Genomic DNA, 25,187 nt, shown 5'->3' on the forward strand with positions numbered 1-25,187 from the left:
GTATGAAAGTTTAACTATTTACCAATTAAAGGACATTTGGGTTGTTTCTGACTGGGGACTACTGCAATACAAAGCTGTTCTGAACACTGATGTATAGATTTTCGTGTAAATATAAGTTGTAATTTCTCTAAGAGAGATGCTCAAGATGTAATTACAGGGGTATATGGTAATGCCACATATAGTTTTTCTTTTTTTAAATTTTATTTTATTTAACTTTACAATATTGTATTGGTTTTGCCATATATCAAAATGAATCTGCCACAGGTATACATGTGTTCCCCATCCTGAACCCTCCTCCGTCCTCCCTCCCCATACCATCCCTCTGGGTCGTCCCAGTGTATAGTTTTCCAAAGAAATTGTCATACTCTTTTTCCACACCATTTTACACTCCCAATGCAATATTTGTGCTAGTTTCGCTGCATCTCTGCCAGCATTTGGTATCATTTTTATTTTATCAAATAAAAATATCACTTTTTAATTTTAGTTCATTTGACAAGTAATGAGTGATAGCTCACTGTGGTTTTAATTTGCATATATCTAGTAGCTAATGATCAGAGAAGGAATGGCACCCCACTCCAGTACTCTTGCCTGAAAAATCCCATGGACGGAGGAGCCTGGTGGGCTGCAGTCCATGGGGTCGCACAGAATCGGACACGACTGAAGCGACTTAGCAGTAGCAGCAGCAGTAGCTAATGATGCAAATTTCTTTTCATGTGCTTATTTACTATCTACATATCTTCTTTGGTGAAATATGTCTGTGTGTCTTTGTTCATTTTCTAATTAGAGAGTCTACATTTTTACTTATGTTTACTATTGACTTTTGAGATTCTTTATATATTATCAATAACCTTTGTCAGATATGTGGTTTGCAAATATTTTCTCCAAGTCTGTAGCTTGACTTTCCATCCTTTTCTCAGGGTCTTTCACAAGTAAAAGTTTTTAATCTTGATGAGGTTCTATTCATCAGTTGTTTTTCTCTTATAGACTGCATATTTGGTGGAAAGTCTAAGAACTCTTCACCTAGCACTTTCTAAAGATTTTCTCCCATAGAAAGTGAGTCACTCAGTCGTGTCCGACTCCTTGCGATCCCATGGACTGTAGTCTACCAGGCTTCTCTGTCCATGGGATTTTCCAGGCAAGAGTACTGGAGTGGGTTGCCATTTCCTTCTCCAGGGGATCTTCCTGACACAGGGATCGAACCCAGGTCTCCTACATTGCCGGCAGACACTTTACCCTCTGAGCCACCAGGGAAGCCCAAATATTTTATAGTTTTATATTTTACATCTAAGTCCATTATTCATTTTGAGTTGACTTTTGAATAAAGTGTGTATTTTAGGTTAAAGTTCACTTTTCTTTTGCCTATGAATGCCAATTATTCCAGCACCATCTATTGAAAAAGCAATTCTTCCTACATTTAATGTCTTTTGCACCTTTCAGCACCTTTAACAAAAATAAGTCAGGAACATTTGCTTGCTCATGCCCTTCCACTGCCCCACACTTAGTCATATTCTCCAGTCACATTACACAGCTTGTCACTCCCTGAATAATCCCTGTGACCTCTGTGACTGAGCTCATGAGGCTGTTCACCCTCCTGCCCTTTTCTGCCAACTTTGAGGTTCCCCTCAAATATGGACTCTGTGAACCACTCTTTCCTCCCTGACTCTTATACCACATTTACCATCTCTTGTTCAGTCCTACATAATTATTTTTTTCTTTTAGTACACTGAAAACTTCTTGAGGACAAAGAAAAAGTTTTATCTTTCTTAGTATCTCTGAAACTTAGCTATTTCTTTTTTTTTTTTAACTTTACAATATTGTATTGGTTTTGCCATATATCAAAATGAGTCCACCACAGGTATACATGCGTTCCCCATCCTGAACCCTCCTCCCTCCTCCCTCCCCATACCACCCCTCTGGGTTGTCCCAGTGGTTCGATGCACAATACTGAAACTTAGCTATTTCTTAAAAGATTTGTGGAATTAAATATTTGGGGTAATTCCATAAGTGACACTTTTTGTGTATGTGGAAAAATGTAAAACCAGCAAACATTTATATATATTCAACTATATGTATAATTTAGTAAGGAAAGATACTTTGACATTTTATTATTTGCCATGATGTCAACCACTAGAGATATATGTACATGCTCAGTTGCATCCAACTGTTTGCAACCCTATGGGCCATAGCCTGCTAGGCTCCTCTGTCCATGGGATTCTCCAGGCAAAGATACTGGAGTGGGTTGCCATGCCCTCCTCCAGGGCATCTTCCTGACCCAGGGATCAAACCCACATCTCTTAAATCTCCTGCATTGGCAGGTGAATTATTTAGCACTAGCACCACCTGGGAAGCCCATAAGTCTATGCATAGCAAACTCCAATTCATACATAATCCGAATGAGCAGGAAGATGAATTCATGCGTGAGTAAGTGACTGCCTTAATAGTAACGATCATCATGTAAACAAATTTGTCAAGGAAGTGGTTGAATTTAGAAAGCCATGAGAAGAAAAAGACATCTTTTTTAGGAGTCCTTGTTAATATTTTAATAAGTATTCTTTCTGAATTATGTCTCTTTCTCTCAACAGACACATTCTCTAACAAAATTGGGATCATATTGTACCTATTAATTTGTTACCTGCTTTATTCAATAAGCATATAAGACTACAGTATTTTAATTTTTCTCCCATTATGCTGTGTCTGTATCAATACAAGAATATTTCTAAGAAATATCCCACAAAAGGGTACCAGTTTTAACTGTGGTTTTACTTTCTCTCCCCTTCAACTATACTATAGGCCCCCATCTCTTTGCTAAGTCCCCTCTATTATTTCTGTGCATTCTTAGCAACACCTTATACAGACGTCCTCATCCCTTCGTATCCGCAGGGGAGGTTAGCTCCGGGACTCCTGAGCATACCAAAATTCTCGGGTGCCCAAGTTCTTTCTATAAAATGGCGTATTTGCATATAACCTATACACATCCCCCATTTACATTAAATTGTCTCTAGGTGACTCATAAGAGTTGATACAATGTATATGCCATGCAAATAGTAGCTGGTAGGCAACCTATTCAAATTTGCTTTCTAGAACTTTGGAAATATTTTTCCCTGAATATTTTTTGATATGTGGTTGATTGAGTCCATGACTGCAGAGCTCATGGCTACAGAGGGCCAACCATTTGTGTTTTCTGAGGAGCCTGGTAATTATCACATGGCATCTACCTTGTATTTAACTTCTCCCATTTGCTTCCTGAGGGCTGCTATATCAGGGACTTTGGGATTTCTCAAACTGCCAAAGCCAGGCAGAGATCTGGGGAGTGGGAGAGAACGACTTCACTCCCCTTCTTATATAAACCTCTTAGAGGAATTCAAAGGGAATATCATATTGCATCACTTCAGAAAGCTTTTCAGGAAAATAGTTCTTTGAGGTGTTATTCACAAGCCTCTTTCTCCCTAATACTCAGACCTGAGAGAGGCTGGGTCAGGACCACTGCCAAGTGTCCCTTCAGCATCTACCCTTCAGATACTAAAGCTCTGATACAAGGCCAAGTTTGTCACCTTGATGCTCTCCAGAGTGGTTCCCAACAGGACTGCCTGCAGCCTTCCTGAAAACCCTTCTCACATACAGAGCCCTGTGGTGGACACGACTGGGCTCAGGACAGGGTGGGGCTGGTGGTCGGAGTGCCCCCAGAACTTCCCTCCAAGTCTTTCAGAAGCAGAGTGGGCTGCTAACGCCGCTGCCACTGCTCTTTCTACTCTACTGTCTTTGTTATCTGGTTGAGAACCATCATTTTCCAATACAATATTGTAAAGTAATTAACCTCCAATTAAAATAATAAAAAAAAAAGAACCATCATTTTTAATGACTCATTAGAAATAGATTCAATTTTAAAAATTAATTATATTGTTATAGTCCATGTATCTTGCACATTGTATTCCTTTTTTTTTAATTGAAATATAATTGATTTACAGTGTTGTGTCAATCACTGGGCATATAGACTCACTTATACATATAGAGACATTCTTTTTATATTCTTTCCCATTCTGGTTATGACAGGATATTGAATATAGTTCTCTATGCTATACAGTAAGGCCTTGTGGTTTATCCATCCTGTATCTAGTAACTGACATTATATTCCTTTCTTAGACATTATCCTAGAGGAGATATTAGAAAGGACAGAATAAGAATGCTCTATGTAGTTCACATGCCTTAAAATATCCAGCATGTGCATGAATATCTAGCATAGAACGCGGTGAATGGTACACTCAGTAAGCAATGGTTATTGTTGTCTATAGCATCCTCTCATTCCATACTCATAAAGTAATGATAATTCTTTTTGTAGAGGAAGACCCTGAGGCCCTGAGGTAGATATTTTGATCAGGGTTAGGTAACTAAATTTCAAGCCCAGAAGTGCCTGATTCCAAAGCTCTGACTGACCCCATTAAACTTTCTGTGCTGTCCCTCCCTCGCTCTACCTGCAGAGTCCTGGCTTTCAACTCTCCCTTTCACAGTCACCTCTTCACTCCTTCTCTCACCAGCCCTAAGCACAATTCGGTTTCCATACTATTTTCCTCCCCTTGCAATCCTTCAAACACTCTTTAGAATTATTTACTAGAACTTGGTGTCAAATGACATAGTGAATGCTTGCATATAAGTTAGTAGATACTAAATTACCCTAAACAGTGTTCTACTTGATATAACAGTTTCAAACTTACACATTCAGTGTTTGTCAGAGGGCAGTGAAGACTTGACACATGCCTCAATGGCACCCCACTCCAGTACTCTTGCCTGGAGAATCCCATGGGCAGAGGAGCCCGGTGGGCTGCAGTCCATGGGGTCGCTAGGAGTCGGACACGACTGAGCGACTTCACTTTCACTTTCCGCTTTCATGCATTGGAGAAGGCAATGGCAACTCACTCCTGTGTTCTTGCCTGGAGAATCCCAGGGACAGGGAGCCTGGTCGGCTGCCGTCCATGGGGTCACACAGAGTCGGACACGACTGAAGTGACTTAGCAGCAGCAGCATGGGTAAAAAGTATTACAAAGTGAAATTAAAAGAGCTGTGTATTTTTGGTTCTTTTTATATTAAGGCAGAATACATATTAAATCATTTGGTGAAAAGTCTCAAAGAATATAGTCATCTGCATACATCTCTAGCATTACACACTAATTATTCATTGCAATGAAGAAAAAAGTGCTTATTTTTAAAATGTTACAGATGAAGTAAAGCAATTAGAATATATGTATATATCATCTATGATGTGCAATGATTACATGTTATAAAACAGTCACTTTCAAGAAAAATAGCTTTTACATAATAAAGCATAGGAAAAAAATCCATAGTAATATAAACTTTGGAGTTTAAATGTTTGCATTTTAACCAGGAAGGCAATTAATTCCTAGCATCGAATATTAGAGAAATTCTGCTTGCTAAATAGCTGGAGACTCAACTTTGTCTACCACTGTTATTTCCTGTCAGCTAAGGTAAAATGGGCTTCCCTGGTGCCTCAGCTGGTATAGAATCTGCCTGCAATGAGGGAGACCCAGGTTCGATCCCTAGTTGGGAAGATCCCCTGGAGAAGGGAATGGCCCTCACTCCACTATTCTTGCCTGGAGAATTCCATGGACAGAGGAGCCTGGTGGGCTACAGTCCATGGGGTCACAAAGAGTCGGCCATGACTGAGCAACTAACAGTTTCACTTTTCAAGACAAAAATACCAAGAAATGACTGTTCTTTTTTTGTGTATTTGATGGATCTTTTTTGGTTATAATTCATTAGTGTTTACTATGTACCAGGTTTTGCACCAAAGCTAATTATATTCATTCTCTCATTTCTTCCTCACAATACTAAAAGGTAAATATTATCACCATATTCAAATAAGAAAGTTCATTCAGATGGCCCCCAACTTGGGCTGGTTCAACCTGAAATTTTTTGAACTTACAGTGGTGCAAAAGCGGTATGCATTCAGTAGAACCTGTACTACAAATTCTGATCTTCTCCCAGCTTATCAGTGCGTGGTAGAATATTCTCTCCTGATGCTGGGCAGTGGCAGTGAGCCACAAGTCTCAGTCAGTCACGCAATCATGAGAGTAAACAACCAATACTCTCACAACCATTTTGTACCCAGCCAGCCATTCTGCTTTTCACTTTCAGTACTGTATCCAATAAATTATACGAGACATACACACATTGTTATAGAAGAGGCTTTGTGTTAGATGATTTTGTCTAACTGTAGGCTGACGTAAATGTCCTGAATGCATTTAAGGTAGATGAGGCTAAGCTATGATGTTCGACGGGTTAAGTGTGTGTGTGCTCAGTTGCTCAGTTGTCTCCGACTCTGCAACCTCATGGACAGTAGCCCGCTAGGCTCCTCTGTCCATGGAATTTCCCCAGGCAAGAATACTGGAGTGGGTTGCTATGCCCTCCTCCAGGGGATCTTCCCAACCCAGGGATCGAACCCAGGTCTCTTATGTCTCCTGTATGGGCAGGCAGGTTCTACCACTAGCGCCACCTGTTCAGTTTACCATGGGTTTATAAGCCCATCAGGATGTAACCCCACTGTAAATGTAAACTGATCAGATCAGTCGCTCAGTCGTGTCCGACTCTTTGTGACCCCATGAATCGCAGCACGCCAGGCCTCCCTGTCCATCACCAACTCCCGGACTTCACTCAGACTCACGTCCATCGAGTCAGTGATGCCATCCAGCCATCTCATCCTCGGTCGTCCCCTTCTTCTCTTGCCCCCAATCCCTCCCAGCATCAGAGTCTTTTCTAATGAGTCAACTCTTTGCATGAGGTGGCCAAAGAACTGGAGTTTCAGCTTTAGCATCATTCCTTCCAAAGAAATCCCAGGGCTGATTCCTTCAGAATGGACTGGTTGGATCTCCTTGCAGTCATAGTGACAACAGATTTAAATAAATATGTATCATAGATATGTTTCTTAGAAAGTTACATCTTTAGCACTAATTTATAAGATTCCCAGTGTTCTGAAACCAGATTTTCCAAAAGCCTAATGGTCAGAGCTATTCCATTTTTTTTAATATACTTTGAAGAGCCCTTTGTCTATTTCCTCTGTAAAATAGGAATTGAGTGTATCTGCCGAATGTGTTGTGGGGAGGAAAATGGAGGATAATTTAGACAGTTCAAAATAACCACCATAGAGAAGAGGAAAAGGAGCTTACTCTGAAGTCCTGGAAAAATAGGTGTTCAGGAGATAAGAGTGATTCAGAGTCCACGTTAGACTTCTCTTTGCCATTAAAGATGAATTACATCAGTAAGACTTTGAAATTTTTAAGGCAGCCCTTAAAGTCCTTTACTATCTGGGGGAACTCAAGAACTTAAGTGGAATAACTTGAATAAGCAGTTCTGCCCTGAGAATCCCATGGACAGAGGAGTCTGGCAGGCTACAGTCCATGGGGTCTCAAAGAGTCGGACACAGCTGAGGTGACTTAGTACGCACACACAAGAATTTAAAAGGTAATCTCCTGCCTGGAATGGGAGCAAGATAATAGAAGAGTAGGTAGCCAGGAGCTGTCACAAGAAATAATATAGACTGTATCAACATCCTGTATTGTGTGTCATATCCCTTAATTGAATTATTATTTTTTTGATAAATAAATCACTGCTCAGAGCTGCTGGTAGATTCTTTAGTGGAATTTCATTGATATCTTAAGATGGCCAGAAATCACATCCATACACACTGAGCAGGCTTCCTAGAAGATTCAAGGCTTTCCTCTCAATTTGTTTCCTCTGATTCTTCTTTGCATATAAAGCACTTCTTTCTATCTTGTAGCTTCACTATAAAAAGCAAGCACATTTGTAGCATCATATGAGACTCCTCTAAATGTGTTATAAGGAGTTTCCTTGGCAACCACTTTGGGTTTATACACAGCAATCTCCTCCTTTTATGATGTATAACTAACTTCTTGATCCTGCAGTTTTTAAAGTTTCTTTACCACTGCAGGAACACAGTGATAATGCCTGTAACTTACTTCTTGGATATTATAAATCGCAGTTGAATAGCTCTCTCTCCTTAAAAATAGTTCCATGACTAGTAAATGAAAAGAAGAAAGACACAAAACTGTACACACAACATAATCATAGCTCAGAATCTAAAAATTGATTATATATAGAAAACAAAAAGCACAGCAAAATGTTAACTATAATTATCTCCTAATGGTAGAAATATAAAAATGTTCTTTTATATTCATTTCTGTTTCATCCCCATATTTTACTTAATGAGCATATATTTTCATAACTAAATATTAAACAATTTTAAATTAAAGTAACCATAGTATGACTGCTTCACATGGAGAAGGAAATATTGTTGGACTACATTAACACAAGGAAATCATGGAGATTGGTCTGATTTCCTCATTAGCCTTCAACAAAGAAAAATAGTGTTCAAGGCTCCATGCTGCACATAAATTCAAGGACAGTTAAAAGGTGGTAAGTATTTAAATTTCTTCCTAGAGAATGATTTGCAACCTTATTAAATTTGGGATAGACAATTATTAATGGAATCAGAGTAAATTTTAAGCTTCTTAAGAAATACTTTGTCATTAAACTCCTTCATGTTAGCAGAACCTTTAGCTCTTCAGAATTAAGAGTTAGAAATGAAAGATTCTAACAACATTAACCTGTCCATTCCAAGGTACAAATATGAGATGCAATTATTTTGTTAAAAGAAATATTTTTTAAAAGATGCATTTAAGCATATCTAATTTATATTTTCAAAATTCTCTCCCTTTTCAGGTAGTATATGATGAAGTCACAGAGCTCCAAGGACATGTCTTAATGCTTATTGTAAAGAGCAAAACCACGTTTGTAGGAGCAATTAACATCCAACTCTGCAGTGTCACACTCAATGAAGAAAAATGGTATCCACTAGGTAACAGTATAATTTGAGCATTCCTTTGAACATACAGATTCATTAACTACTCATATTTTTTTCACTTTTGGGCCTCTCTATCACAAGATCAGGACATTTTTTTAATCAAAGGTAGTGTGGTAAATTAAGGACACAGAGAAAAGAAATCAGAATCAATGTTTTTAGTTATTTATTCTCTGTGTATTTCACTGTTTTCTTAGAACCATTTCTCCAATTGATTGTGTAAATTCAATATGTAAAATAATAAAAGGATATTTTAGTGTATCTTTTAAATCAAACATGTGTGCACTTTATAATTATGTGCCTATAGTTAAAAGCAATACTTTTAATGTAGTTTTCAAAAAAAACCAAAGCAAATAAATCTTATCACTTCAAGACCTAAGTATATCTGAAACAAGTTTTTAAAATTTGGATTAAGTATATATACCTACACATCCACTTATAATTTTATATGTATTGAAGGCATTAGTAAGCTCTGGCAGAATACTATAGTTATTTTCTAACAGAAAAACCAAGCATAAATGCCTAAAATTCTTAAATCCAATTTTTGGAAGAATTTTTGTAGTTTTTCACCGTCTTCAATACTCATCACCACTGGATATCACCCAATCAGAGGCATTATCACATTTTAAACTGTGGTATACCTTAATTCAAAGATCTCAAACTCTGAAACCCTCCCCTCTGATCAAAACATCTTTTCTGTACAACAAAAAGTTTTCTTACTTCTGAACCTACTTTCATACCCATCGTGACCTGAGTAGACAATCCTGGAGGGACTTCCCCGGTGATTCAGTGGTTAAGAATCTACATTGCAGTGCAGGGGACACAGGTTCGATCCCTGGTCAAGGAATGAATATACCACACGCCACAGGGCAACTACGCCCTAGTGCCTTACTATGGAGCCTGGGAGCCCTAGAGCTGTGCCCCACAACGAGAGGAGCCATCGCAACAAGAAGCCCACGCACCACCACCAGAAAGTACTCCCGCTTACCACAGATAGAGAAAGCCCTTACACAGCAGCAAGACCCAGTGCAGCCATAAATTAACTTTTTCAAAATCCTGCAGATTTCCACCCTGCAAAGTAGGTACAAATCAAGGCACTTTATAATATTTTTTAAGAGAATTAAATTGCTTTAAAAAATTCCTGCCAATTAAATTATTAAAACCCTTGCTTTACTCAGCGTTCTCCTGTGTGTATATTAAAAAAGCAACTTAAGTTCTTTTTTATACAGTCATTGGTATAAACTTGTAAAAGACTGTACATTTATTCATTGAAAATACATGTGTGCCTAGTGTGGGCTGATATGGTCTTGCTCTGAACACATGATCATGTGAGTCAAATCATCCATAATCCTCTGGGCGGTGACTGGGTGTTTCAGGTCGATTCCCTGTCCTTTTCTAATAGAGTGATTCCATATCCTTCTCTCTGATGAAACCCCAGAACCCTCTACCGTAATCCTCACTCTCAGTTGATGACTGTGTTTCCTACTTCACTTAGAAATTGGAATCAGTCCACGAGCACGTCTACCCACTCAGCACAGTCTACATTCCACCTTTCTACTTATTATCATAGAAAAACCACCCCAGCTCCTACCCAAAACCAATCCCTCAGCTTGTACATTTGACTCCAGGCCCTCTTAGCTCATGCATTGGCAAGTGGTTCTTTACCAATTGTGCCACCTGGGAAGCTTTTGGATCATAGAAAAAGCAAGGGAATTCCAGAAAAACATCTACTTCTGTTTCATTGACTGTGCGAAAGCCCTTGACTGTGTGGATCACAACAAACTGTATAAAATTCTTAAAGACATGGGAATAACAGACTACCTTATCTGCCTCCTGAGAAACTTGTATGCAGGTCAAGAAGCAACAGTGAGGACCAAACCTGGAACAACACATTGGTTCCAAATTGGGGAGGAATATGTCAAGGCTGTATATTGTCACCCTGCTTATTTAACTTATATGCAGAGTACATCATGTGAAATGCTGGGCTGGATGAATCACAAGCTGGAATCAAGTCTGCAGGGAGAAATATCAATAACCTCAGATATGCAGATGACACCATCTTAATGGCAGAAAGTGAAAAGGAACCAAAGAGCCTCTTGACAAAGGCAGAAGAGGAGAGTGAAAAAGCTGGCCTAAAACTCAACATTCAAAATACAAAGATCATGGCATCTTGTCCCATCACTTCATGGCATAGAGATGGGGAAACAATGAAAACAGTGAAAGGCTTTGTTTACTTGGGCTCCAAAAACACTGTGGACAGTGACTGCAGCCATGAAATTAAAAGGCGCTGGCTCCTTGGAAGAAAAGCTATGAAAAACCTAGACAGTATATTAAAAAGCAAAGACATCACTTTGCCAACAAAAATCCATCTAATCAAAGCTATGGTTTTTCCAGTAGTCATGTATGGATGTGAGAGTTAGACTATAAAGAAGGCTGAGCACCAAAGAACTGATTTTTGTTTTTTTTAAAACATCAAGGTCTCTTTATTTATAACAGGTAAAAACTGCAGTAAGGTCATCTAATATACAATAAAAAAAAAAAAAAACAAGTGTAATTACATCCTTAACAAAAGGACAGCCAGCATGTTTTCTTCCATAGCACAGAATTACTGGTTTGTCTCCTGGTTGGTCCTCATCATCTGGTACATTTTCCCCCCAGGAATTTCCTTTTCAAAGGAAGACGGTCTTCAGGGCAAAAAATGTTTGTCAGACTCTAGTCCCAGTAGTATATATTTTATTCACTTATAGATCCATAACCACCCCACCCCACGCTATCTTGCTCCAGCCTTCCTTGAATTCCTATTGACATCAGTCATTTATTACAACTCTCCCCCAACATTTATTATAACCCCCCAAGTTGTATTTACAGTTAAGAAGAATCTGTAAATACCACAAAACGACTCAGCTGTTAGTGCACAGAAGTCAAATGATCCTCTGAAACACTGAAGTACATTTCTCAAGCTTTTGGTAAACAATTATATGTTCATTTAAAACACAGACAACATTCCTTAGACAAACATAACTCCTGAAGCTCATCTGGCAAGACAAATTGCTTTGTATTTCTTAGCACAATAAAATGTATCTTTGGAAACTGAGAAGAACCAAAATTATTTAAAACAATAACAGAACACCACACATAAAAATCACACAACAGATTGACTGATACATTGAAATTCTGTCAAAATTGATTTTCAGTGAGGCTTTGCATTTCAAATAGGCCAGAAAAAAAAATGATCCTAAAAGGTGTATTTTATACATGTGACGTTTCATCCTCCAAAGAGCTGTTTTTCTCACTTGAAGTTTCTAAATAACATTTAGAAAAAGAAATATTATAAGAGGGATTATCCAGCTCAGTCGAACTGATGGTTTTGAACTGTGGATTTGGAAAAGACTCTTGAGAGTCCCTTGGACTGCAAGGAGATCCAATCAGTCAGTCCTAAAGGAATCAACTCTGAATATTCATCGGAAGACCGATGCTGAAGCTGAAGCTCCAATACTTTGGCCACCTGATGCAAAGAGTCAACTCGTTGAGAAAGACTCTGATGCTGGGAAAGATAGAAGGCAGGAGGAGAAGGGGACGACAGAGCACAAGATGGTTGGATGGCATCACCAACTCAATGGACATGAGTCTGAGCATGCTGGGAGATGATGAAGGACAGGGAAGCCTGGCATGATGCAGTCCATGGGGTCGCAAAGAGTCAGACATGACTGAGGGACTGAACAACAACAACGTCTTACCTACTCAAAAACAGTACTGGAATTCTCCTCTATGCAAAAGCATCATTTCTTTATTCTCTTCTAGACAAGTCTCTTCAACATACATGGTTACATGATGGAACAACTATTCTAAAAAATATCTCAGCACTTCTGTCTTCTTTCCAAATATTCATCTAATTGACTGGCTCTTTTCTGCAGCAGAACTTTTCAAAATGGTTGTCTCTAATCTCTGCCTCCAGATTTTCTCTTCTCATTTTCTCTCATATCATTCCAAGGAGATGTTTGTCCCAAACACTTCAACAAAACTGCTTTTGTCACGATACCTACTGACCTCCACAAAGCTAAATCCAAAGGTCAGTTTCCAAACTGATTCCTTTGGATTTAGCTATTTAGTTTCCTTGGGATTTAGCTATTTAGCCCTGATCCAAACTTACCTATCAGCAGCATTGAAATACACAGTCAATAACCTTCTTTCTCAAAGCTCTTCCTTTGACTTCCAGAATACAACACCCCCTTGTGCTTTCCTTCTATAACACTGGTCCCTCCTTCTCAGTCTTCCGTGCAGGAGCATCTCCACAGTCTCCAATGTTGAAGTGTCTAGGGCCCAGTCCTTGGTCCTCTTCTCCATCAACTTCCACTCCCTACTGGTCTCATCCCATTTTGATGGCTTTAAATATCATATGCTACATACGTGCTAAGTTGCTTCAGTCATGTCTGACTCTGTGACCCATGAACTGTAGCCCACCAGCCTCCTCTGTCCATAGGATTCTCCAGGCAAGAATACTGGAGTGGGTTGCCACATCCTCCTCCAGGGTCTTTCCAACCCAGAATCTTTCCAACCCAGGAATTGAACACTTATCTCTTATGTATTCCCCAGTTTTACAACTCCAGCCCAAAGAATGGCCAGGATGATGGAGTAGGAAGACTCTGAATTCGCCTCCTTCCATAAGCACACCAAAATAACAACCAATTACAAAGCAACTCAGCTATTTCTAAAGACAGCCACTCAATGGACATGAATTTGCACAAACTCTGGGCAATAGTGGAGGACAGAGGAGCCTCAGAGTGCTGCAGTCCATGTCGGATACAACTTAGCTACTGAACAACAACAGAGCAACTATAAATAAGAATAATCTGAAGACTAGTAGAAAATTTCTACAATTGGAGATAAGAAGAAGGAATCACAACAAGATGAATAGGAGGGATGGACACACAAAGTATAGTCAACTTTTCCCAGATCCAACCACTTACCCCTCTCCATCTGTTTCCTCTCCTGTTCAAGGCAATCCTATCAACTTTGGCCCAAATTACTACAATTGCCTTCTTCTAAATAGTCTTAGTTTCTGTGTTTACCCCGCCTGCCCTTACAGTTGGGAGAAGGCAATGGCACCCCACTCCAGTACTCTTGCCTGGAAAATCCTATGGACAGAGGAGCCCGGTAGGCTGCAGTCCATGGGGTCGCTAAGAGTCAGACCTGACTGAGTGACTTCACTTTCACTTTTCACTTTCATGCATTGGAGAAGGAAATGGCAACCCATTCCAGTGTTCTTGCCTGGAGAATCCCAGGGATGGGGGAGCCTGGTGGGTTGGACACGACTGAAGTGACTTAGCAGCAGCAGCCCTTATAGTAATAGTAATAGTTTCAGTCGCTCAGTCATGTCAGACTCTTTGTGACCCCAAGGACTGTATCCTGCCAGGATCCTCTGTCCTTGGGATTCTCCAGGCAAGAATACTGGTGTGGGTTGCCATTTCCTTATCCAGAAGATCTTCCCAACCCAAGAATCAAACTCAGGTCTCCTGTGTTGCAAGAAGATTCTCTACTGTTTGAGCTACAGAGAAGTCCTTACAGTGTATTCTCAACTCAGCAACTGGAGTCATCCTATTGTTCTTCTGGCTCAAAACCTTGCAGAGCCTTCTAATCTCAGAGTAAAAGCACAAACCTTCAAAATAGCCTAAAAGCCCAATGTGATCTGGCCTCCCATTGGTCATCTCTCTGATTTTAACTCCCATTACATCCTCCTATGCTCAACACACTCAAGAAACACTGGCCTCCTTTCCATTCCCTGAGTGTTCTAGGCATATGCTTCTTCCCTGGAATCTTTCACGCAGCTCCTTTCCTCCAAAATGTGTTTTTGTCCCATGTATCCACCTACCTGTTCTCTCACCTCTTTCAAGTTTTGGTCATATGTTTCCATCTCGACCTGTCTGTGTCATACTGAAACCTGCTCTGTCCTCAAATACACACCAGATCCTTCCCACTTGGCTCTACTTTTTTTCTTATATCCTTATAACCTTTGAACATTCTATACAATTTACTTATTTATTTTTTTTATTATTCATGTTTTGTATCCTTTCACTAAAACACAAGACTCTCAAGAAGTGTTGTCACTGACAGTACAGCTATAGACCCAGGCAAGAAGAATCCTTGCTCAGGTGCCCTCACCATATACCTATGGTGAGGTCTATGACTCACCTATACCCACAAGCCTCATTCTAGACCAAATTCTAGGTACACATGACTCCAGAATTCCCTGCCCAAACAGCCTCTGCAGGCCTTCTAAGGATCCATTCGCCTGAAGTCAGACACCACATCAGGGCGAGGAATGCCTAGGCTCCAGTGGTGGCCAAGGGCAAGCTGCTTACAGTGTATATGGATGCAGCTTAAATGTACCAGCTGGAGCGTCCACAAATGTGCATGAGGCCGCTGACAGTACAGGAGGGAGCCCGTAGGCGAAACAGGACATACAGAAGGAGAGCCAGTTCTAGGAGAGGACCCAGTCCTTTTCAGGTCACCATAATCCAACACAGATCTCTAAGACATCCAAGAATTCTCCATTAAAAGCTGTCTTTTCAGGTGTTTATAGAGGAGAACAAGACATGTTGCACTTAATGACTTCTTGGCTTTATTTATAACTTTTATATTTAGACAGATGTTATGTAAGTTTTGGACTTCCCTGGTGGCTCAGACGGTAAAGCATCTGTCTACAATGCAGAAGACCCAAGTTCGAGCCCTGGGTTGGGAAGATCCCCTGGAGAAGGAAATGGCAATCCACTCCAGTACTATTGCCTGGAAAATCCCATGGACAGAGGAGCCTGGTACGCTACAGTCTATGGGGTCACAAAGAGTTGGACATGACTGAGCAACTTCACTTTCACTTTCACTACGTAAGTTTTATGGACTGAATTATGTCCCCTCAAAATTGATAAGTCCTAACAACCAGAAGGGCTTCCCAGGTAGCTCAGTGATATAGAACCTGCCTGCCAATGCAGGAAATGTGGGTTCGATCCCTGGTTTGGAAAGATCTCTTGGAGAAGGAAATGGCAACCACTCCAGTATTCTTGCCTGGGAAATTCCATGGACAGAGGACCCTGTAGGGTTACAGTCCATGGGGTCACGGAAGAGTTGGACACAACTGAGCACAACAAAGCACAGTAACCACCAGTAACCTCAAAATGCAACTTTATTTGGAAATGGGGTCACTGCAGATGTAACTAGCTAAGAAGAGGTCATCCTAGAGTAGAGTGGGCCTGTAATCCAATAAGACCAGTGTCCTTATAAAAGGAGGAAATCTGGACATTGACCTGCAACCAGAGAGAACGCCATATGAAAACATGAAGTAGAGGTTAAAGTGATGCATGTATAAGCCAAGGAATACCAACAAACTACCTGAGCTAGGAGAGATGTGTGGAACAGATTGTCAGAAGGAACCAACACTGCCAGCCCCTTAATTTCAGGCTTGTATCTCCCAGAAGTGTGAGACAAAAACATTTCTGTTGTTTAAGTCACCAAGTTGGTGTAATTTTTCATGGCAGCTCTAACAAATGAATCTAACATTGAGTCTTCATTTGTTTTGCTGTTCTAGCCCCTACAAAAACCTGGCATGTAGTAGATGCTTAGTAAGTCTTTATAAATTAAATGCCTGAATAATGACTGAATGACACACCAGTGAACGAGAAAAACAAGACACCAGTGAATGAGAAAAACAAGGTTCCTAGTCTTAACTCTCATTCATATCATGTTTTACAGCTCTTTTAGCCTTTTTATATCTGTATTTTATTTGCCTTTTACAAGAAGTCTAATGAGATGGGGAAGTGAAAGCCGCTCAGTCGTGTCCAACTCTTTGTGATCTCATGGGCTATACAGTCCATGGAATTCTCTGGGCCAGAATACTGCAGTGGGTAGCCTTTTCTTTCTCTAGGGCATCTTTCCAACCAGGGATCACACCCAGGTCTCACACATTGCAGGAGGATTCTTTACCAGCTGATCCAAAAGGGAAGCCCAAGAATACTGTCGTGGGTAGCCTATCCCTTCTCTAGTGAATTTTCCTGACCCAGGAATTGAACTGGGGTCTCCTGCATTGCAGGTGGATTCTTTACCAACTGAGCTATCAGGGAAACCCAATGAGATGGGGAAGGGAGAGATTATTATAGTTTTAGAAACTAATAATATTCAAATGTCTCATAGTGTAAATTCATTTCCAGTCAAATGAATTCTTGAATGTAATGTTTACATACACACTGGGGGAGGGGCGGATTTTTAAGTTACCTGGATGTGAGGGACTGGAAGCACTGGACAACTGCCCATCCCATGAACCCCAACCCCTGCATTCTCATCTTCAAAATCCCTGAGAAACTTCCACAGAAAACTAAGACATCTCAAAACGAGCGGGCTAAAAGAAACTGAGGGTCACAGATATGACATGGCTACTGATATCAAACAATTAAGCGGTTATGGTAACAGACTCATTTCTAGCAAACACAGCTCAAGGTCAGGACTTGATTCCCAAAAAGAAATGGATTATTGAAGAGCTACCATGACTGACATATTATCTAGGCCCAAAGTGAAGATTTAATACATGAGAGAAATTCTAGTGACTAAACTGCCCAGCAACCTTAACCCTCATATTGTTAACACAAATGTCACAAATTAAGATATACTTTATTTCTTAGCACAGGATCCAGAATGTTCTCAATACAATTTAGATAAACATATTAAACCTAACACTTTTTCTTCAAAAAAATATTGGAGGGCTTCCCTGTTGGCTCAATGATGGAGAATCCACCAGCCAATGCAGGAGACATGGTTTGATCCTTGCTCTGGAAAGATCCCACATGCTGCAGATCAACTAAGCCCATGTACCACAACTGCTGAGCCTGTGCTTTAGAGCCCAGGAGCCACAACTACTAAAACTCGCATGCTGAAACCACTGAAACCCATGAGCCCTAGAGCCTGTGCTTGGCAACAAGAGAAGCCACTGCAATGAGAAGCCCATGCCCTATAATGAATTGTAGCCCCTGCTCGCTGAAACTAGAGAAAAGCCAACACAAGAATGAAGACCCAACACAGCCAAAATTAAATTAAAAAAAATGTTTTTAATGTTGGAGTAAACACAGCATCAACACAAGTTTCAGTAGACCAAGAGACACTGCTTGGACTTTAGGCTTTGGTAAGCACGGGCTATGTGGATTTATTAACCTTGGTAGTTTGTAATGGCTTAGATTGCACCAAATGACTGGTTTTTATCATTAAAGGGATGTAGCATTAAACCTTTAGGCATTAATGAGTACAGACCATGTAAGATTTAGTCTTTAGAACAAAACAGACTATAAGAGAAAGATAACCCTTTTAAAATTTTCTTAAGCTTTTTAAGCATTAGGTGATAAAAGAACATCGGCTGCTTTCTTTAATGGATTTCTCAGCCATATCTCAAAATAACTAGGCCAGAAATTTGAACATTAGCTGAATTTAAAGTGTGCTACAAGCTCTAGTAAAGTTAGAGCTTAAAATTCTTAGCTCCAGAGACAGATATGTTTCCTACTGTATCAACTTCCCCAAACTGTGTTCTTGTGTGTGTGTGTGTGTGTGTGTGTGCGTATGTGTATTATTTTGAAGTGACTTTAGGATAACAGCTGTGGAAGAGATGGGGCCAAACCTGAATTTGTGTGTCATGTCCACAGTCTTCAGTCAAAGAAATAACACTAGTCTCAAGGAGGTACTGCATTTGATAATTAAAGAAACTCTAATTATTAGAGTTCAGATATTTCAACCATGCCTCCAATTGCCAGAAAGGAAGTGGATTTTATTAATATTTAAATTAAAAAAATGGGTATTCTTTTCATAAAGAGAATATGCCCTCTTTCTAGGCTGAGGTCAAAAAATAACTGACTGAGATTATTAAATGCCCCAAAACTGAAAAAGCAATTTAAAAGTCTGTGCCCGTTAGCCTCTGGCTCTGAAATTCTGATTTACCCCAGGAATCAAGAAGGAACTGGAATTTCTTACCATCAGAACAAAGGTAGTAGAAAAAGGAAAATAAAATAGAAGGCATCAAACAGAGTAGTAATGAGAATGATATTTCCTTGAAAGAAATACTGGGGTCTTAAAAACATAAACCGGGCAGATATGAAGGGGAAATGAGATGCTAAGAGCCAGGAGAGAGAACTACAAAGTGAAAAAGGTGACAGATTCAAATCCAGTTTCTCTTGAAAAAGTAATCGAAAACGGCAATATATTTCAATTGTTACTGGTTCAAAAAAAAAGTCAACCAGATAAAAAGAGGAAAGGCCTTGGAGAGCAGCTATCATGACATCCTAGAGAGAGTTAAAATTAGAAAAACTTTAAAAAGATTTCTCATAAAGCAGCAGCATTTTGTAAGAACAACTGGGAAACCATCTCTCAAAAACTGAGACAGAGTAATTAAGTGATAAGCAAATCTGGTCATATTTGAGAGGGAAACCCAGGAAGACAGGTATAAAGGATTCCAAGAATTATTATGTGACTTTCAAAAGGAAATAATTATTGGCAAGAGGGCCTAGGGGAACCTATTTGGAAAATCTCTAGAACTGGTACTGTAAGGGAAAATGAAGCAAACAGGACTTACTGAAGGGAAATCAGACAGGATGGTTACAGATCAAGACTTGCTCTGGAGCAGATATTGGTCTGAAAGGAACAGTTTAGGTGAGACTAACCATTTCCTGGGTGGCTCAGTGGTAAAGAATCGCCTGCCAGTGCAGGAGATGAGGGTTTGATCCCTGGGTCAGGAAGATCCCCTGGAGAAGGAAATGGCAACCCACTCCAGCATCCTTGCCTGTAGAATTCCATGGACAGAGGAGCCTGGCGGGCTATAATCTATGGAGTCACAGAAGAGTCAGACATGACTTGCAACTAAATAATAACAACACAACCTACTCCAGAGGATCAAGATGGTCAAGACTCATGTGAACAAGGGATGTGGAACAAACATGAAACTCACTGACTTCATCTCCCTCTAGACAGAACTTTGAGAGTAGAAAGAAAAACAAACGCCTAGGCCAGAGCGAAGGGATAGGAAAAGTAAACATGACACTCAGGTCCAGGAAACACTGTTATCCTTATATGAACTACAGAAATAGACCAAAGGATGGAGTAACAAAAAAAAAGGTATAAATCCAGCTCAAACTATAAATCCAGCTCAAACTATCTGAAAATAATATTAAAACAATAAGAGGGGGGAAATACAAGAAGTTTTCCTCATGTCATCAGAAAAAGAACTTTAGGGACAGTGGTTAAGACTTCGCCGTCCAATGCAGGGGGTGTGGATTTGATCCCTGGTTGGGGAGGTAAGGTCCCACGTGCCTCTAGGTCAAAAAACCAGAAACATAAAACAACTAGCCCCCACGTGCTGCAACCAAGACCTGGCACAGTCAAATAAATAAATAATTTTTTAAAGGTTAAATTGTATACAAATGGAATGGAAAGTAGACAGAGAGCATGGGTTCCTGCGAATGTGTAGGTTTGTAAGGAATTTAACATCAGCTCCCACCACCATCCCCGCCACTACCATGTGCTAAGGTGATGCGTAAGAATGCAAGACTCAAAGAAGACCAACCTCTCATAATCTCAAATTCCACTTTAATCTACCTCTTTGATGTTTAAGTGGAAATTTCTAGTGGCTGGTAAAAATAACTTACCTCCAAATACTACAGGGGACTCAAACTTTATGGCCTAAGAATCCAGAATGCATCACAAGAAAGCTTTGTTGGTACAAATATTTCCAGAGGGTTGTTACCTTGAAAGAAATGTAATTCAGCAAATGTTTAGAGACTAGCAAAAAACAAGGAATTTCAATAACTCCTGAAAATAGAATCTAATTCATATAGTCTCTCAATAAAATGTTTATTGGTCAAGCCCAGAAGGGCTTCACTAAAAGTAAGCGATTCCATTTTCCCGATCCTAATCCACAGCATGAGGTTCCTGCCTTTGTGGCTCCCAAATAACCCCTGAAATTTGCATAAATTTTCAAGTGGAATCTGGGATTCTCATGTCTGCATCTCAGGACACCATATACTCCTCCCTAACCAAAATTTACATAAAGACCTCCTTTTTACAGCTCTATGCAGTTCTTCTACACTTCTTTCAAAAATAGGGCAACTTAAGAGCAACCACCATCAGTGGCCTCCAGTGGCCACCATCTCCCAAACAAAAGTCAAGGTAAGTCTAGACTGTGATCTGCATGTTTTCTATTTGAAGTTCTAAACAACCAGAAGCAAGGGGGGGGGGAAATAAAGGTCAAAATTAATGACATAACAAAACTTTCCTGTCATTGATCACTAAAAGGTCATGAGAGTAACAAAAGGAAGAGTCCAGGTTTGTGTTAATGACCTCCAGCCAAAGACCACCAGAAACACACACAGTGGGTTGACTCCTCATCTCAATGAGGGAGATACACAAATGAAGAGCCATGGAGTGTCTCAGCAAAGGACGTACTGTTGGATTCAGGCTTGTGTTAGATGATTTGAGAGAAGGTCCAAGGAAGCAGGTGAAGAATCCAAGAGTCATTCACGTTTCCCCAGGAGTGTTTGGCACTTTGGTGTTTGGACAATATTCATGCTTCTGTCAGGTGCCCCACCAGGGTTGCAGACTTACAGACTGGTCCCGTTTTTCTCCTTATCCATTGTGGTCACACAGTGGCCCTGTTGGGTATTGATGTGAAATCGTTCACGTCTGGCAAAAGAACACCGTAGCCTGACTGTGAGTGTCAGGCTAGCTCCCAGCAACACCAAGGCCTCCCTGACAGTGCAAAGTCACTTCCTAGCTGTCACTTTCCTCAGTTGCATGGAGACATAAAGCAAGGAATGTAACCTAATCTAGGAGGTCATGGTTGGCCACCCTGAGGAAGTGACATTTAAACTAGAGTTTAAAAGCTAAAAGATCTTCCGTTAGCACAGCCTAGAGGTTCATTTTAGCTGTTTCTTCTGTTTCTTTTCCCTCACCAACACAATTATTTTTCTACAAGTGAATTAGGCTTAGAAATAAGTCAAAGCTGGCTTTTCACACCATTCCCAATCTTCTCTAATATGAGAACATCTCTGGCAGTGGAGTTTCTATGGGTAGTATCTGGTAAAAGCTCTTGTGAGAAAATAATAATAGTAATAATAATGGTACCAGTTTAATTTAAAGGGTGATGTAAATGATAAATAATGCACATAAAATGAAAACAGACATGCCTAAAGACATTCCAAGATTACTGGAAGGGAAATAACAATCTAATGTTTCCTTTCAAAATTGCATTTCTAAAGTAGTGTGGGATATTAAAGAAAGATTTTGTCTCCAAAGAGTGAGCTGAGTTTGAGTGGTACCTGAAGGAAAGTGAGAAAAGGAAAGATCCTTTTTTCTTCCTTATTTTAAATCTTTTCGGTGTAAATGAGAAATAAGTTCTTTCTGCTTCAAGAATTAAGGAACTCTTACAATATTCACCGATAAAAGCCTTTAAACTTTCATGGAATTCCAAATCTTCAAAAGGCTTTAGGAGTTTAGAGAAGGTGAAAGCCTTGCATTAATGGGTGGAACAGGCCACTTGCTATTAGGTTGAACAGTAAATGATTTAAATAAGATCCTTCTGGAATGGATCATGCTTGAAAAAACAACTTACAGGGATCCTACTGGTCACACAAGAAGTTGTGAAACAGCAAAGCAAAGAGGATAGTCGGGTGATGGGGGTGGCAGTTACCCCAGAGCCTCAAAGAACCCTTTGCTAGGAACGCATCATTCTAGTGAAGCAGTTCCAACCACCAGTGGGAGGCTACTGCCATGAATTCCCCCCAGTCCGATGGATGACAGCGAAAGCCCAGAAGCAGCTGCTCTTCGGAAGCTCGAGGAAGAAAACCAGCTTTTATAAGGGTAATGCTGCATGTTCTTCAGCCATACGTATGGATCTGGGTTTGTCAAATTAGTTGCACCCCACACATCTCTACCATAACTCTCAGTGCAGATGATAATGAAAATGTAAGGCCTAAGCCACAGTCAGGAGATGGAGAATTTGTGGAAGTAATTTCCTTACTAAAGAATGACCTGCTGAAGAGATGGGGTGCTCTGGTAGCTGAAGGGTATCTGAGAGTAAATGCCAGAGTCTATTTCTGTGCTCAGGTCACTAAAACATGCACACGTGAGGCCTTTTGAAGGGCTCTTCCTGAAGCTGGAATGCCAAAGGACAGTAGCCACGTTTCTGCACACAGAACCACCAGGCCTCCTTCACTAAGACTTTGTATCCGGCTTAGTTTTCAGGGAGATTTGAAATTGGTTTTTTCATAAAATAAAAGCATTATAAACAAATATAAAATCCTTTTGTAATCTGGCAAAAGAGAAGCATTCCTGTGAGAATTGGCTGTTCATTTCCCCCCTGGGAAGACTGTGCTTATGTGCTCATTATGCCCAACTCCTGTGTGAGTCCATAAGCCATAGCCTGCCAGGCTCCTCAGTCTATGAGTTTTTACCAGTGCTTTCCTACTCTAAAGGATCTTCCCAACCCAAGGATCAAACCTGCATCTCTGGAGTCCTCTGCACTGCAGGCACCGTGCCACTGGGGAAGCCCACTGGGAAGACTGTCTCTTGGTCTTAACTCCTGACAGCCCATGAAGGAGGATCTGGATGATTATACACTGAGCAATCTGGGATACCCAACTTCTTATAGGCTGGGTATTTCAATTCCCAGTGGCATGTTTATTTTAAATATTTAGTTCTGAGGCTAAACCATGATAGTAGGAAAACATGGTAGATGACTTTTAGTGTATTTTTCTGGCTATCAAGTGATAATGCATTAACAATCATAAACAAAGAGTCATTTTTGTTGTTTTAATTATAAAGTCAGATTTAATTTCAAGAAATACTTATAATGGCTCTTTTTGTTGTCAAAAGGGCAACTGGGTGATTTCACCTCACTGCCATGCAACAATATGGTAGAATCAGTATTAGTATGCTTGGTTTTTTGAAAAACAGTTAATACTGAACCATATTCTTCTACATATGACATTTAGTAAAGCAAAACCTTGCTGATGGTGAGAAGCCCAGTATATGAAATAGCACAGCAATTTTCAAATCTGACCAAGAGACTAACTTCAATGTACACTTAGTGCAGATTCAGAAGGGAAGTGAAAGTCACTCAGTTGCATCTGACTCTTTGAGACCCCATGGACTATATGGTCCATGGAATTCTCCAGGCCAGAATACTGGAGTGGGTAGCCTTTCCCTTCTCCAGGGGATCTTCCCAACCCAGGGATCATACCCAGGTCTCCCACATTGCAGGCAGATTCTTTACCAGCTGAGCCACCAGGGAAGCAGATTCAGACACAGTGCAAATTCATTCCGAGATCTGAGCATGTAAGCCACTGTAGTAGATCACTTTTAGAGATACAGAGTCTGGAAGGCAGTTTGAACGCAAATCAAAATCATATGCACTCATAAAAACGTCTATGTAATTACAGGGTACCCAATCCAGTGCACAACATTTAAGAAGTAGTCTGACAGTGTAAGGGCTAATTACTCTCCGGGATGTAAAAGGGCACTAAGCACCTGGAATCCAATTCCTTCCCACTACAATATGCACTAGTGGGTGTCTAGAAGTTAAAACACTCTTAGATTTCACATTTCTTTTATACCTCCAAATATTTGCCAACATATCTTATTCACTCAGACATATTTTAGAAACTTGTAAATTCTACTAATTAAACATGATACAAGCAAGTTGAAAGAGCAGCCTCAGAAACAGGGGGGGAAGAGAAATTGGCTGACAAGGATGTCACGCTGAGTCGGGACCCACTGAAGCTTTTGTTTTGTTTCCATTGCTCTAGTTTGCATATTTAAAAGTGAATTTGCTCAGTACTTCAAAATAATTATTTTTCTTTACATTAAAAAATAATAAAATAATAATAAATAAATAAATTTAAAAAGAGAAAAAATATCTAGACATTCATTCTAGACTGTTTTATTGCAATGTGTAAGCTAATGATATGCCAAGTACCATGAGTGGCTATCTGATGTACCAAACATAAATAAAAAGGGAAGCGGGCTCAAGACTCTCACCCATTTTGGAAAACAGAGGAACACGACGGTAACCTGCAAAAGGAATCACATCTGATTAACACAATAAAAATACATTCATCAGCAGGGGCCCCAATAGGGCTCCTGAGAAATAACATACTTTGTTGTTTGTTGCTCAGTCGTCTGACTCTTTGCAACCCCATGGACTATACAGCATGCCAGACTCCTCTGTCTACCACTATCTCCTGGAGTTTGCTCAAATTCATGTCCATGAGTTGGGCTATAGGGA

General features: G+C 40.1%; 2 protein-coding genes and 1 pseudogene across 2 annotated transcripts in view; 2 read left to right on the top strand and 1 right to left on the bottom strand.

The window, feature by feature from the left end:
- PIK3C2G (phosphatidylinositol-4-phosphate 3-kinase catalytic subunit type 2 gamma) overlaps nt 1-9,035 on the top strand; it is a 474,611-nt gene extending 465,576 nt beyond the window's left edge. Inside the window, exon 33 of the mRNA XM_070370044.1 lies at nt 8,749-9,035. Within this exon, the coding sequence (XP_070226145.1) occupies nt 8,749-8,901 (153 nt within the window). The 3' untranslated portion in view covers nt 8,902-9,035. The remainder of the gene's footprint in view (nt 1-8,748) is intronic.
- Nucleotides 9,036-19,464: 10,429 nt separating this feature from the next.
- On the top strand, nt 19,465-23,120 carry LOC102274875 (ADP-sugar pyrophosphatase pseudogene; annotated as a pseudogene).
- Nucleotides 23,121-24,887: 1,767 nt separating this feature from the next.
- PLCZ1 (phospholipase C zeta 1) overlaps nt 24,888-25,187 on the bottom strand; it is a 48,461-nt gene continuing 48,161 nt past the window's right edge. The window contains exon 13 of the mRNA XM_070370139.1: nt 24,888-24,973. Within this exon, the coding sequence (XP_070226240.1) occupies nt 24,888-24,973 (86 nt within the window). The remainder of the gene's footprint in view (nt 24,974-25,187) is intronic.

Source organism: Bos mutus, chromosome 5, assembly GCF_027580195.1.
Source record: "Bos mutus isolate GX-2022 chromosome 5, NWIPB_WYAK_1.1, whole genome shotgun sequence".
Taxonomy (NCBI): domain Eukaryota; kingdom Metazoa; phylum Chordata; class Mammalia; order Artiodactyla; family Bovidae; genus Bos; species Bos mutus.